Source organism: Globicephala melas, chromosome 1, assembly GCF_963455315.2.
Source record: "Globicephala melas chromosome 1, mGloMel1.2, whole genome shotgun sequence".
NCBI classification, from domain to species: domain Eukaryota; kingdom Metazoa; phylum Chordata; class Mammalia; order Artiodactyla; family Delphinidae; genus Globicephala; species Globicephala melas.
In genome coordinates, this window is record NC_083314.1 from 87,044,707 (window position 1) to 87,060,970 (window position 16,264).

General features: G+C 32.6%; 1 protein-coding gene across 2 annotated transcripts in view; it reads right to left on the bottom strand.

Moving 5' to 3' along the window:
* The window catches only part of SYCP1 (synaptonemal complex protein 1), a 158,200-nt gene that overhangs the window by 67,279 nt on the left and 74,657 nt on the right, over positions 1 to 16,264 (bottom strand). For both annotated transcript variants that reach the window (XM_060287085.1, XM_060287078.1), the window contains exons 16-20: positions 9,477 to 9,581; positions 8,572 to 8,675; positions 7,040 to 7,157; positions 6,257 to 6,327; positions 3,329 to 3,410 (exon numbers count right to left, since the gene is read on the bottom strand). In XM_060287085.1, coding sequence (XP_060143068.1) covers positions 3,329 to 3,410; positions 6,257 to 6,327; positions 7,040 to 7,157; positions 8,572 to 8,675; positions 9,477 to 9,581 — 480 coding nt within the window. The remainder of the gene's footprint in view (positions 1 to 3,328; positions 3,411 to 6,256; positions 6,328 to 7,039; positions 7,158 to 8,571; positions 8,676 to 9,476; positions 9,582 to 16,264) is intronic.

Below are 16,264 nucleotides of genomic sequence, written 5' to 3' on the forward strand. Positions count from 1 at the left end.
TGAATTGGTATTGCCAGCCAGGCAGTAAAAACATTTCACATAAAGAAAGCAGAAATTTTTCTGCAGCTCCCTTGATTATAAGAATTGGAGAGATATCTAAGAATGATTTTTAAAAGCATCTTGCCACTCTAAAGATATCCACAACAAATGCAGCTGCTAAGAGAATGAAATTTGGGGAAAGAGAAGAGATAGCTAAAGATCAGTTTAATGAAGCTTTCTTTGGTCTTTGAAGCATTATGCAAAAACTCCTTATCCCAGAGCCTCTTCAAAGAAACCTGTAGTAAAAATCCTATACTATTCCTCGGGGAGGGGAAAGGGTAAGCTGGGACAAAGTGAGAGAGTGGCATGGACTTATATATACTACCAAATGTAAAATAGATAGCTAGTAGGAAGCAGCCGCATAGCACAGGGCAATCAGCTCAGTGCTTTGTGACCACCTAGAGAGGTGGGATAGGGAGGGTGGGAGGGAGACACAAGAGGGAGGAGATATGGGGATATATGTATATGTATAGCTGATTCACTTTGTTATAAAGCAGAAACTAACACACCATTGTAAAGCAATTATACTCCAATAAAGATGTTAAAAAAAAATCCTATACTATTCCTGAAAGCCTTCAAAGTGGAATTGAGATTTCTTTGTACAGGACAATGTAAAGGTTGGCCCTAAAGAATCTAGCCATACATATTTTGTTACAAAGTCTCTATTCCTAAATATTTTTCACATTTGATAATACCTTGTTTTCTAATATCTTCATTTGTTTATCTTTTTTTACGACTTCACATTCAATGCTTCGAGCCTAAAAAACATTATTTGACATCAGATTTTTAAAAAATGTTAACAGAATTTCTATTTTCTGAGTATCTTTTAGACATGGAATTATAAAGCTTAGTCTTATATTTCTACAAAAACATTTATCAGCTCTCCCAGTTTAGTTCAGTAACCTTTTTTAAAAAAGAAATTCTTTTTGTGTCTATATGTCAATGTTCATTATTCTTATCTTAGCATTAATATCACTTTACAATATTTTATTAGCTTTCCCAGTTTATACTGAATTTTTTTAAACTATATATAAATGTTTATAATTTGTTAAATATGTCTTTCACAAACATTTGTTAAACTGAACTTTGTAACAATCCAATGATATAGAAAAGTAGGTATTATTATCCCCACTTTAGAGATGAGGAAACAAAGGCTCAGATAAACTACGTATGAAATAATAAATGTCTGAACTAACGTAGTGGATTGGGATAAAAGAAGAGTGTAATGAATTTCAATGTCAGCCAAAATATCCAAGAAATATTTGTATTTTAAATTCTTTCCAGAAAACTGTTTCAACAGGTAAATTGAAATCCAACCATGGAAAGCTGAAACATGCTATCAACTTGTCTTGCATTTCGTTGTTGTTTTTTTTTTCCTTAACTCATCATTAATATTTTCTACTTTGGTAAAATAAATTTACGTTCTTAGTGGAAGATTTTTATTTTACATTAAACATGAAATTCATGTTTTTCCCTACACCAACAAAATTAGTGTTTTGAAGCAGCCCTCTGATACAAATTTTAAAGTAGTGAATTACATACCAAGTCTTTAGGAGATTAAATTCATTTTTTTCGGGTTGAATTTAACAAATAAATATGAAACTCAAAGAAAAAATAGCTTTTTGAGAAAAATATATGATATAGTCTAAAGAATGTTAGAGAGGCAGCTCTACCACTTCTTAGTCATGTAGCTTGTCAAGTTTTTACCCTTTGAAGGCCTGACTTCCTAATTCATAAAATGAGAACAAAAATGACTTCCAGTTTAAGATAACATACATAATCTAGAATGTTCCTGGTTCATTGCAAGCCCTTAAAAATATAGTTCATCTCATCCTTAGACTATTCCAATAGTCTTAGAGCTCTCCAACGTATAAATAAAATTATGACACTTCTCAGGTGAAAACTCTTCAATAACCTCAAACTCCTAAATATAGCTATGTGGCCTTAAATGATCTACCCTCATTTTCCCCCACCCTCATTTTTCCCCATCTTCATCTCTCCACTCGCATGTCCTCGCCTCTCAGCTTTCCCTCCTCTCTCCACTCTCACCACTATCTTAAACTCTACCTTTCAGCCAAGATAAACTTTGTCTAGTTGCTTAAATATGATGGGCTCTCTCATACTTCATATACAATGTGTGTATGTGTGTGTGTGTGTGTGTGTGTGTGTGTGTGTGTGTAACTTGGAATACTCTTCTTTTCCCTGATATACTTGTGCCCACACCTCTGCCTTCCACTAATTCCTATTAATCAGAGGTTTCAAAATGAATGTTGCTTCTTCCAGGAAGCTTGTCCTGACTCAAGTTTAGATAGATGCCCTTTCCATGGGCTCCAACAGCAATTACATAGAAGACCTATGTTTTGGTCTGGCCAGCATCCTTTCCTGGAAAGACTCTTTCAGTGTAAATTTCACAGTAATCCTGCTTAGTTCATAAAGCTTGATGGGGACTGATATGTCTCCAAGGATGGCAATGCAGCTCAGGCTTGGACAGATTACTCTATCCCCTAATTGCAATGAATGGCTCAGGTATAAGTGAGCTAAACTAGGCCAGAGTCCTCTCTAAGATTTTTTTCAGAGCTTTCAAGACTATTTTTTATAGCCTTCCAATTTATTCCAGTGCCTTTCACCTCTCCCTATTCCATTCTCAAAAATTAAAAATGTTACTTGCCTAATGAAAAAACTTAATTGGATACTATTGTCCACCAAAACAAATTAAAAACAAACTTAGCACCCAGAACAGTGCCTGGCACATCGTAGGTAGTCAGTAATATTTGTGGAATGAATGAAAAAACACAGTCAAGGCTTTCACAATCTAGGTTGATCAGCACAATCTATTTTGGCACCCTTTTCTCCCTCTATGTATGTTATATACTATAATCATGTCACATACTTTATACTATTCCACTTTTGTGAATAATCTTCCCTAAAAGCCTTCTTCCTATCTCAACTCTTTGAAATCATTTCCACCAATGCACAACACAAATTTATTAATCAATTTATCAGTATATTTCATATTACTAAAGTATGAGCCTTTTATTTAGCCTAAAATATAAATCAACATTTATAAATGCTCACTATTTAAAGAAATTTAGAATCATGCCACTATTTCTTCTAGATATAAACCACATAAGCAAAATAACCCAACGTGGCCCCTATTTTTAAGGTCAATAGCCTACAACAGTCCTTGGCCCACTAATTATTTATACAATAGTATACTTTTTCTTGACACGTGGTATTGCTTTTATGATTTAAAATTTTGTGATAGAATCTTTTATTAAATACAACATACCTTTTCTTCACTCTTGTCCAATTTATATTTAACTTCATCTCCTTTCTGTTTTAGTTCTTCTTTCACAGATTCCAGTTCATTCCTTAAAGAAATAGAAGAGTGATACTGTAATAAAATCTATATTTTCATTTTATTCCCTTTCTGGAATTCCTAAAACGGTCGACTATTTAATTTTTTGTTGGTTTATATTTTCATTTTGTTTGATAATTTTTCATGCGTTAATGTCAATAAGCACAATTCTACTCCTACATTTAAATTAATTTATACATTTATTTTGAAATTACTTAGATCTTTATAGCCATTTTTCCATAAAAAAAGAAACTCCTAGATAGGAAAACTTATTTCTTATTTAAGTCAAGATTTCACTTTACTGTTTTCTTAGTCATAAATTAGTCATCATTCTAAGACATAGTCGTAATGTTGTACAGATAAATTAGGGACATATATACCAGTGATTTTAAAGAAGAACTACATGACTGAGATATTTGCGTATACCTGTATCCTTATATATGTACAGAGTATCTCTGGAAACATACACAAGAAACCATGATACCTCTGGAGAGGGAAACTGGATATCAGGAAGACAAAAGGCAAGCAAAACAGGTTTCTTTCCCCATGTCCTTTTGTCCTTTTGATTTTTACACCACATGCATGTATTATCCTTTCAAACTTTTTTCAATTTAAAATCTGTCTGTTGCATATGAAAACAAGGGTGTTTTGTCTCAGAAGGATACTTAAAGCTATTTCTTTCTTTCTTTCTTTTTCTTTTTTTTTTTTTTTTTTTGTGGTACGTGGGCCTCTCACTGTTGTGGCCTCTCCTGTTGCAGAACACAGGCTCCGGACGCACAGGCTCAGCGGCCATGGCTCACGGGCCCAGCCGCTCCGCGGCATGTGGGATCTTCCCAGACCGGGGCACGAACCTGTGTCCCCTGCATCGGCAGGTGGACTCTCAACCACTGCGCCACCAGGGAAGCCCTAAAGCTATTTCTAATTGTAGACTCTCTTGTTACTACAACTGATATGTTACTGGGTCTAATGTAAATGCATGGAATAGTATTCAATCACGTGGAATAACTTGGCCTTGTAAGAACTGAATCTAGGATGTTTACTCTTCAACTGAGTTTAAAATTTTTAATTGGCATATTCTTACTTTTCCTAAATATATTTTTATTTACAGTTCTGTAAGTCCATAGAGTAGGCAGATGTACAAAAAGATATTATCCAAACAATTTAAATTCTCTTAAATTAAAAGCAGCCTTTCCCTAAAAAATATCTTCACTTTTTATCCCCAAAATGTACAGTGGCTTAATTACAGATTTAGTCTATAAATAACAGTTACTTCTGAAGAAGAAAAGTAAGCATAAAGGACAAAAGTAATCTTTAGAAGCATAGTAAAAGATGACTTTCCAAATATGGAAAATAGTAACAGTTAAGTGCCAGGCACTGTGCTCAGCACTTTATTCACATTTCCTCATGTAATCCCCAGACAGTCCTATGAGGGAGATATATTAGGTCTAAGGAAATATCAAATAATTTACAATTGCTAAGTTTTAATGACCACATTCTTTAATCAAACAAGTCAAAACTTAATACATCAGAATGTGAGTACAAACAAGAGCCCCCTAATATTTGGAAAGCATCTAAATTACTAATGGATTAAAAGGAAACTTAAAATACAAAAACAGATTATTTAGAAAATAATAAACATGAAAACACTGCATATCAAAAAGCAGGTCACAGATCTACAGTAGTGTTAGAAAGTAAATTGATACCTTGAAATGTTTTTCAGTATTTGAAAAAGAGAAAGATAAACCAAATATCAATATATTGATTTTTAAATATATCAATTTTTAAAGTAACTAAAGAAAATATTAATATTTGATTGCAGGCAGGAAAAAGATTTGTAAGTAAAAAAGCAATGGGAAAAAATTTCAAAAGGAAAGAATTCGATTTAATACAAAATTCTTTAAAAAAACTTCTGTATAACAAAAAAATTACCCAAAGTGAAAGGAAAACAACAGGTTAGGGGAAATATGTGCTTTAAATAAAATAACATAAAGGATTAATATGTTTTTTAAAGCTTAAATGAGTAAGAAAATAATCAAGATATCAAAATATTAGTGGGCAACAGGCATAAGCAATTTACAGAGAAGAAACTCTAGCAAACACACACGAAAAATTCCAAAGCTTACCCAAAACATGAAAATTATAAATCATAAGAACTATGAGTTGTTTCTACCTGTTATATTATCAAATAAATTAATGATAATACCCAAAAGTAATTAAAACATTTGGAACCAGCATTTTCATAAAATATTGGTTGTATTGCATGGTTTACAACTGATAAAACCTATTAGAAACCATTGGTCTATAAAAAGTAATTGAAATAATTATTCCTATGACTCAATAAATTCACACTGGAAATTTATCCTATAAGAAAAAAATCTCTATGTCCCAAAATGTTTACTACAGTATTCTTTATGATAGTGAAAAACTGGAAAATGTAAATATCCAAATTAAAATATTGTTATATCCACTTGACTGACTGGCATACAAGCATTAAAATAGATGATTGTGAAAACAACTAGAAACATAGATAATGCTTAAAGTAATATTAAATTTTTTAAATACCTCTTCTAAATTTTCTGGCATATGACTAGTATACTTTCTTAAATAAATATTAAATATTAGAAAGTTTATGATAATTTAAAATTAATTTCTACATCTAATATCACTATTTCAAGCTAAGTATAAAATAGACATTATTACAATTTTATTTTTAAGCAGGATTGCAAAGCAATGATTTAAGTCTAATTTTTTATTTTATACTATATTCAACATAAGATTAATGTAAATTAACTACAACAAGTTAATAGAAAAGAAATACTATTTTGGGCCAGTCAAAAAAGGTCAATGCATTAGTCTTGCCTCAATTGTGTTTCTGTCTCTTCCAGATTTTCTATTTGTTTCAACATCCTTTCTTCTTCCTTTTTGCTGTTCTAAAGAAATAATCAGTGCGGTTTATATTAATTATTTTGTTTCAACAAAACTAAAATTGAAATTAATACTCAAGACCTTTATCTGTCTTAAAATTCATTTAGTTATATATAAAGCAAGAGAATGGGTTATTTAACTTATACAGTTCCACACTAGTTTTCCAGCCTTACTCTATTCCCCTAATAATCTCTATATTAGTAGCTAAAAAACTAGTCTTACTTGCTGTTTCCCAGTGATACTTTGAGACTTGTGTCCTTTGTTCGTATTGTTATGGCTTCAAGGAATGCTTTTCCACTCATTGCTACCGACTGAACTGATAATTATTCATGTTTTTAAGGTAAAAATCAATGCTGTATTCTCTCTGAAGCCTTCTCTTTCTCTTTCCCCAGGGCAGAAGTGATCCTGTGAACTATGATAACACTTTGTCCCCCAAACAATACATATGATATACTATTTTAAGCTATTTGAGCATTTATTTTTTTTATTGAGTCATAAACTAAAGAGGAATATTTTATTCATCATTGTATGCATATTATTACTACCTCAGTATGCATATTTTTCTTCTAAAACAAAGTATTTCGAAGAAAAAGATTATCAGATAATCTAAAATAATCAGACTTTTAAAGCTGGAAGAAACTTTAGAGGTAATCTATTCTAACCCCTTAACTTTACAGTAAGAAAACTAAGTCACTGGGACTTTCTTTTTCAACTCACATTAATATCTTCTTGCTGTTTCTTTAATTCTAGGGCCATATCCCTTGTTTCTTGTGCTAGGTCTTTGTTTTCCAGTGAAAGCCTTTTGCAGCTTGCAGTTAGTTCAGTATTCTTAAGCCTGTTTTTTAAAAAACATGTCATACCAAAATATTTACATATAAAATTATATGATGTGGAATTTTATCCAAAATAATCTTAGGGGAAAGAAAGGAAGGGCTGGGGCTACAAATGAAATAAGATTGGCCATTAGTTAAAAATTTTTGAAGCTTGGTGATAGGTATATGCTGGTTCATTACAATATTCCCTCTTAACGTTGTATATATTTGAAAATTTTCTATAGTAAGTTTTTCAAGATGTTACATATTTCCTTGCATATTCTCCATACCACTTCCCCGTTTATCTTTCACAAATTTTGAAAAGTATTTATCTTTTCAAATAATATTTTCTTTCTAGTAGACTGTCTCTTAGAAACTGTTTCAAATTTCTGATGATTTAATAGCACATGAGACATTAACTATTTTTAATTAAAATATTTTCATTAAAATAAATAAAACTTTGTGCACATGCACAACACTTAAACTGCTCTTACAAGGTCTCAAATATTCTACATTGGAAGAGAGATTACTGCTGTTACTGGTTGCAGCCAGGATCAATTTTAAATGAGGGAAGGGGAGTGTGTGGCTGGCTCTATGGAATGATTTCAGAAGCACCTTTTATCTCCTACTTACTGATACTGGAAACTCATCAAAGAGTTTTAATTAAAAAATGAAAAGTTGAAAAAGCAAATATACCAAGGATAACACAAATTTATATTAATCAGTTCATTCATTAAAAGGAATTTTGGTTAATAGATGAATATTACCCAGAGCCCCTACAAAAGTACTGTTGAAAAGGTACCAGAAAGCTGAGAATGGGAGTTGAAAGAGAAGTGACAAGATGCTGAGTAAATTACTTATTTCTCATTTTTATCTAGAGTTGAGAAGCAACCAGAAAGCAAAAATCATGCTCACCACTAGATTGCCTGCTTCAGTTTAGTTCTCCCTGAGTAACAACACAACAATCATTTCCTCCCACTTTCTCTAGAAATTAAATTTACTAAGTAGGTGAAACAACTAAATATTATGTTTGGACAATGTGAGAAATGAATTTATATTTTGTCAGTTCATCAATACAAACCTATGTAGTAATTTAGTAAAACAAGCAAAATAACTAGTTACAACTACAAATGATTATTTTTATGAGGAGCTAAATAATCTCCAAGAAAAGAACATATCGCGCTTCTAATGCAGTTCTCAAGTTTGTGATATATACTCTTCTTATGTCAATAATACGTACCTCCTTTAACAATGAAATTGACACATTATTTTGATCTTTAATCAGAAATAAAGCACAACTTTAAGCCTATTCAAAAAAGTATTACACATAATTTACTAATTTAGTATTACCTACTTCGGAAAGTAGTTAATACTTTACAGTATTACAGAAAGCTTAGGAATTGAATACATAAGCTACTTTATAGATAGAAAACATACTTCTCATTTTCAAGCTCAGTTTTCAGCTCTTTAACCTGTTTTGAATAATGCTGTTCACTTGTTGCAATGGCAGTTAACTGTATTTCCAAATCATGTACTTTTTTCTGGAAAATAAACATGTATTATCACAGCAAATGTTTTTACAGTTTTCTCACTTAAAAAGTATGGTCACTCCATGTAAGCAAGTTATATCTTTGGCAAAAATATGTCAAATTTTTAAAATTTAAATTGATTTAATGCCATAGTCATTATAATTTTAAAACAATGAGCAATGACAAATGCAATACTATAAGTAAATTCCATCTTGATATTCTGAAGCTCAACCAGTAAAATTATATTTACATATTATAAAATACTATTGTCAATTTTATACTACCAAGTAATTAATTTCAATTAAAATGTCACATTTTTAAGAAGAAATGCATTAATGAAATCAGGCAGTACTTGAAAAACTAAGCTGTTCTTACTATATTAGAAAGACAATTACAATGTAATACTGTAATAGACTGAAAACATACTTTTTAAAAATAAAAGACATTCTAAAATTATAACATGAGCACTATAAAAACTACTGTAAGCTAAGAACTTAATAAAGGCTAAAATTTAAATGTATCAATTAAGAAATACTCAAGACATCAAGAAATGTAATTGTTATAAGCCATGGCATTATGTATACTATTGGTATCTAAAATGTTGACCTTTCTCTTCCTCATTATAATATGCAGGTTCTCTAAATGTGCTTTAAATCAATTGTTAGCATACTAAATGTAGCAGGAACACATCTTCCAGAGGAATTTTGTGAAGCAATCTTGCACAAATCTAACAGCCACACCATAATCTACAATGTAAATCTGTATCCTACTAACAAAACACTTGAAAAAAAAATGTATCCTTTTTAAACAAACCTCTCTGGTTTTGAGAAGCCCTGTTAGTTCTTGTTCTGCTCCTTTTAATTCTTCAGCAATCTTCTCAAATTGTTTCTTCTCATCTAAAAGCTTTTGGTTTTCTGCCTATTTAAGGACATTAACAAATCATGACAATCAAAGCACACACACATTCAAGATAATCAAGCTGCTCAAACAGAGTTGTGAAGAGAATTATGAATTTCTCTTTGGCTCAAATTTTTAAAAAAGAGAAAACAAGTCATTAAGTAAATTCCCAAACTAAATATGATAACAGAGGATTTAATGGGCAGAGCCCTGGAATTTTTTATTTAAAAAAAATAAGTCATACAGGTCACTGAATTCAAACCTCACCTTATGCATAAATCACTTTAATTTATTAGCACTTATTACTTAACTCACTATTCTATCAACCCAGTTTGTACTTACATTTTACTAAAATGCTCTTCCTGTAACTTTCATGCAATGGTCATTGTTCTGTGTTCCTTAATCACAAAGTCTAATTCCTCTTTTCATATGATAGCTGAGAAATATTTGAAGAGCTATCATCACTCCTGAACTTTTCTCTTAGCTATCCTAAAATTTCTAATTATTTTTATTATATATTCCTATGGAATGGTTTTATATTGCCTCATTCCTTCAGGATGGGCTCACTTTGTCAACATACCATTCTAAATGAGGTGTCAAGAATTTAATTCAATGTTCTAGACAACCATGGGTCAGCAAACTACAGCTCACAGATCAAACCCAGCCACTGCCTGTTTTTAATAATTCTTTACCATAATATAGCCAACCTAGTTGTTTATATATTATCTATGCCTGTCTTGCCCTGTAACAGCAAAGTTGAATAGCTGCAGCAGAGACCATATGGCCCGCAAAGCCTAAAAACTTACTATTGGCCTTTCACATAAAAATTTTGTCAACCCCTGCTCTAGACAAGTCCTATACAACAAAACTTTCTGCAACAATAGGAACATTTTCCATCCTGTCCAATATGGTAGCTATTAGTCCTTCAAATGTGGGCCACTGGAGCTTAGAAACTGACTTGTTAATTTGATTTATTTTAATTAATTTAAATATAACACATTTGGCCAGTGGCTACCATACTGGTTAGCATAGCTCTAGCTACTGAGTAAAACAAACTATAATCTAACCATTAACTCTTTAGTTATGAGTGCTTAATTTCTAATACTTCTTCCTGTTATCCAACAGAGCATAAGATTATGAATTCAATTTTTATTTTGTTCACTTAAGCATGAGATTATAATAATTTTATTAAAGCCTTGCCAATAAGAGGTCTGAGATTAAAAACTATAAAATCCACTAATTGCAGTTATAGATTTTGAATTTTACCTATAAGCAATGTAGAGCTATTGAAAGTTTTGATATAGCAATATAACATGATCATATTTGTGATTTAAAAAAGATAACTATAGAAATAGTACATAGGAAGACCCAATTATAATCAGGTATATATCTATACCTATATAGATATGTACAAATATCTACAAATATAAAGACTCAAAGATATGCCATGTAAACAATAAACATAAGAAAACTAATGGCCATAATAATATCAGTTAAAACAGACTTCAAAATGAGACAGTATTATCAGAGATAAAGACAGGCATTCAATCATGACCAAAGAGTCAATTCAGCTGGAAGAGATAATAGTTATATATAAATGTAAAACCTTTAACTGAAATTCAAAATACACAAGGCAAACATTGACAGAATTAGAGAGAAACAGACAATTACAAAATCAAAGTAAGGGATTTTAATACCCATCTTTCAGTACACAATAGAACTGGACAAAAATCAATCAAAACCAAGAGTTTTCACAATACCATCAACCAACTGTACCTAACTGACATTTATAGAACGTTCCACCTAACAATAGCAGAGGAAATATTCTTTTCAAGTGCACATGGAGCATTCACTCAGATATACGAGATCATGATTTCTAAAACAAACCATAACAAATTTAAGTAATAAAGTATATTATTTGACCATAATGGAATTAAGCTAGAAATGAATAACAGAAATGTAACAGCAAAATCTCCAAATACACAGAAAATAAATAACAGACTTATAAATAACCCCAGGGTCAAAGAATAAATCTCAAGAGAAATCAGAAAATAAATGAAAATGAAAATACAACGTATCAAAATTTGTGGGCTAAAGCTAAAGAGGTGATTAGAGGAAATTTATAATATTAAATGTTTACATTAGAAAAGTCTCAAAAGAGCAATCTAAGTTTCCACCTTAAAAACATAGAAAAAGAGCAAATACACACAAAGCAAACAGAAGGAAGGAATAAAGAGAAGAAATCAGTGAGATTGAAAATCAAAAACCAACAGAGAAAATCAATGAAATAGAAAGCTGGTTATTTGAAAAGATTGATAAAGTAATAAAACTCTATCAAGACTGACAAAGAAAACAAGACCACAAGACAACCCTCAGAATGGAAAAAAATATTTGCAAATGAAGCAACTGACAAAGGATTAATCTCCAAAATTTACAAGCAGCTCATGCAGCTAAATAACAAAAAACCAATAAACCCAATCCAAAAATGGGCAGAAGACCTAAACAGACATTTCTCCAAAGAAGTTATATAGATTGCCAACAAACACATGAAAGAATGCTCAACATCATTAATCATTAGAGAAATGCAAATCAAAACTACAATGAGATATCATCTCACACTGGTCAGAATGGCCATCATCAAAAAATCTAGAAATAATAAATGCTGGAGAGCGTGTGGAGAAAAGGGAACACTCTTGCACTGTTGGTGGGAATGCAAGTTGATACAGCCACTATGGAGAACGGTATGGAGGTTCCTTAAAAAACTAAAAATAGAATTACCATACGACCCAGCAATCCCACTACTGGGCATATACCCTGAGAAAACCATAATTCAAAAAGAGTCACGTACCAAAATGTTCATTGCAGCTCCATTTACAATAACCAGGAGATAGAAGCAACCTAAGTGTCCATCATTGGATGAATGGATAAAGAAGATGTGGCACATATATACAATGGAATATTACTCAGCCATAAAAAGAAATGAAATTGAGTTATTTGTAGTAAGGTGGATGGACCTAGAGTCTGTCATAGAGTGAAGTAAGTCAGAAAGAGAAAAACAAATACCGTATGCTAACACATATATATGGAATGTAAGAAAAAAAAATAGGTCATAAAGAACCTGGGGTAAGATGGGAATAACGACACAGACCTACTAAAGAATGGACTTAAGGATATGGGGAGGGGGAAGGGTAAGCTGTGACAAAGTGAGAGAGTGGCATGGACATATATACACTACCAAACATAAAATAGATAGCTAGTGGGAAGCAGCTGCATGGCACAGGGAGATCAGCTCGGTGGTTTGTGACCACCTAGAGGGGTGGGATAGGAAGGGTGAGAGGGAAAGAGATGCAAGAGGGAAGAGATATGGGAACATATGTATATGTATAACTGATTCACTTTGTTATAAAGCAGAAACTAACACACCATTGTAAAGCAATCATACGCCAATAAAGATGTTAAAAATAAAATGACTGACAAAGAAAAAAGAGAGAAGACATAAATCACCAATATCAGCAATGAAAATAAGAGTAACACTACAGACTCCAAAGACATTAAAAAAATAATTGCAGGGAGTGCTACAAACAACTCCATGCACAGACAGTCGACAAAGTTAATGAAATGGGTTAATTCCTTAAAAACCACAAACTACCAAAATCACCCAAGATAAAGCAAGTAACTTGAATAATTCTATAGAAAAAATAAATAAAATTCATAGTTAAAAATCTTGCCAAAAAGCAATCTCTAGGTCCACATGATTTCTCTGGAGAATTCTACCAAACATTTAAAAAAGAAATAATACTAATTCTATATAATCTCTTCCAGAAAATGGAAATGAAAGAAATGATTCTCAACTCATTTTATGAGGCCAGCATTAGCCTGGTTCCAAAACCAGTGAAAGACAGTCCAAGAAAACTATAGGCCAATAACTCTCATGAACACGAAAACAAAAATCCTCAACAAAATATTAACAAAAAAATTCAACAATACAGAAAAAGAATAATACAGGCATATCTCAGAGATATTGTGGGTTCATTACAGAATACTGCAATAAAGCAAATATCACAATAAAGCAAGGCACAGGAACTTTCTGTGCACATAAAAGTTATGTTTACACTATTCTTAGTTTATTAAGTGTTCAATAGCATTATGTCTAAAAACAACAATGTACATACTTTAATTTAAAAATACTTCGGAACTTCCCTGATGGGAGCAGTGGTTAAGAATCCACCTGCCAAAGCAGGCGACATGGGTTCAAGCCCTGGTCCGGGAACATCCCACATGCCACGGAGCAACTAAGCCCGTATGCCACAACTACTGAGCCTGTGCTCTAGAGCTCATGAGCCACAACTACTGAGCCCACTTGCCACAACTACAGAAACCCACACACCTAGAGCCCATGCTCTGCCACAAGAGAAGTCACCTCAATGAGAAGCCCATGCACCACAACAAAGAGTAGCCCCACTCGCTGCAACTAGAGAAAGCCCGTGCACAGCAATGAAGACGCAATGCAGCCAAAAAGAAATAAATAAATAAAGTTTTTTTAAAATACTTCATTGCTAAATAAACCCAGACACCTACGGTCAATTAACCTTTGACTAAGGAGGCAAAAATATACAATGGGAAAAGTCTCTTCAGCAAGTGGTGTTGGGAATGTTGGACAGCTGCATGTAAATCAGTGAAGTTAGTATGCTAACACATATATATGGAATTTATGAAAAAAATATATCATGAAGAACGTAGGGGTAAGACAGAAATAAAGACACAGACCTACTAGAGAATGGACTTGAGGATATGGGGAGGGGGAAGGGTAAGCTGTGACAAAGTGAGAGAGTGGCATGGACATATATACACTACCAAACGTAAAATAGATAGCTAGTGGGAAGCAGCCGCATAGCACAGGGAGATAGCTCGGTGCTTTGTGACCACCTAGAGGGGTGGGATAGGGAGGGTGGGAGGGAGGGAGACGTAAGAGGGAAGAGATATGGGAACATAGGTATATGTATAACTGATTCACTTTGTTATAAAGCAGAAACTAACACACCATTGTAAAGCAATTATACTCCAATAAAGATGTTAAAAAAATAAAAAAGAATACACCCTCTCACCACACTCAAAAATAAACTCAAAATGGCTTAAAGACTTAAACATAAGACATGACACCACAAAACTCCTATAACAGATCACAGGCAAAACATTCTCTGACATAAATCATACCAATTTTTTCTTAGGTCAGTCTCCCAAGGCAATAGAAATGAAAACAAAAATAAATAAGTGGGACCTAATCAAACTTACAAGCTTTTGCACAGCAAAGGAAACCATAAACAAAACAAAAAGACAACCTACAGAATTGGAAAAAATAATTGCAAACGATGTGACCAACAAGGGCTTAATTTCCAAAATATACAAACAGCTCATACAACAACAATAAAGAAACAAACAACCCAATCGAAAAATGGGCAGAAGACCTAAAGAGACATTTCTCCAAAGAAGATATACAGATGGCCAATAGACACATGAAAAGATGATCAACATCGCTAATTATTAGAGAAATGCAAAACAAAGCTATAATGAGGTACCACCTCACGCCAGTCAGAATGGCATCATTAAAAAGTCTACAGATAACAAATGCTGGAGACAGTGTGGAGAAAAGGGAGCCCTCCTACACTGTTGGTGGGAATATAAGTTGGTGCAGCCACTGTGGAAAACAGTATGGAGGTTTTCTCAGAAAACTAAAAATAGAATTACCATAGGATCCAGCAAGCCCACTCCTGGGCATCTATCCAGACAAAACTATAATTCAAAAAGATATATGTACCCCTATGTTCATAGCAGCATTATTCACAATAGCCAAGACATGGAAACAACCTAAATGTCCATCGACAGATAGATGGATAAAGAAGATGTGGTATATATATACAATGGAATACTACTCAGGCATAAAACCAAACAAAATAATGCCATTTGCAGCAACATGGATGAACCTAGAGATTACCATACAAAGTGAAGTAAGTCAGAAAGAGAAAGACAAATACCATGTGATATCACTTATATATGGAATCTAAAATATGACACCAATGAACCTACCTAAGAAACAAAAACGGAGTCATGGTTATAGAGAATAGACTGGTGGTTGCCAGGGGTAGGTGGGTGGGAGAGGGAAAAAAAATACTTCATTGCTAAAAAAATGCTAACCATCATTACATTATTTGTAATCTTTCTGCACTAGTAACAAAGATCACTGATCACAGATCACTGTAACAAATATAATAATAATGAAAAAGTTTGAAATACCATGAGAATTACCAAAAAGTGACACCAAGACACAGAGTGAGCAAATGCTGTTGGAAAAATAGTGCCAATATACTTGCTTGAGGCAGCATTGCCACAAACCTTCAATTTACAGAAAATGCAATTATCTGCAGTGAAGTGCAATAAAACGAAGTATGCCTATACACCACACCAAGTGAGATTTTTCCCAGGAATACAAGGCTGGTTCAATGTTTGGAAATTAATCAATGTAAAACACCATATTAATAGTCTAAAGAAGAAAAACCACATGATCATATCAAATGACACGTAAAAATAATTTGACAAAATTCAACACAGATTCATAGTAAAAATTCTCAACAAACTAGGAATACATGGGAAAGTCAACAAAAAACCTATAATTAACATTATAGTTAATAGTTAAACACTAAATGTTT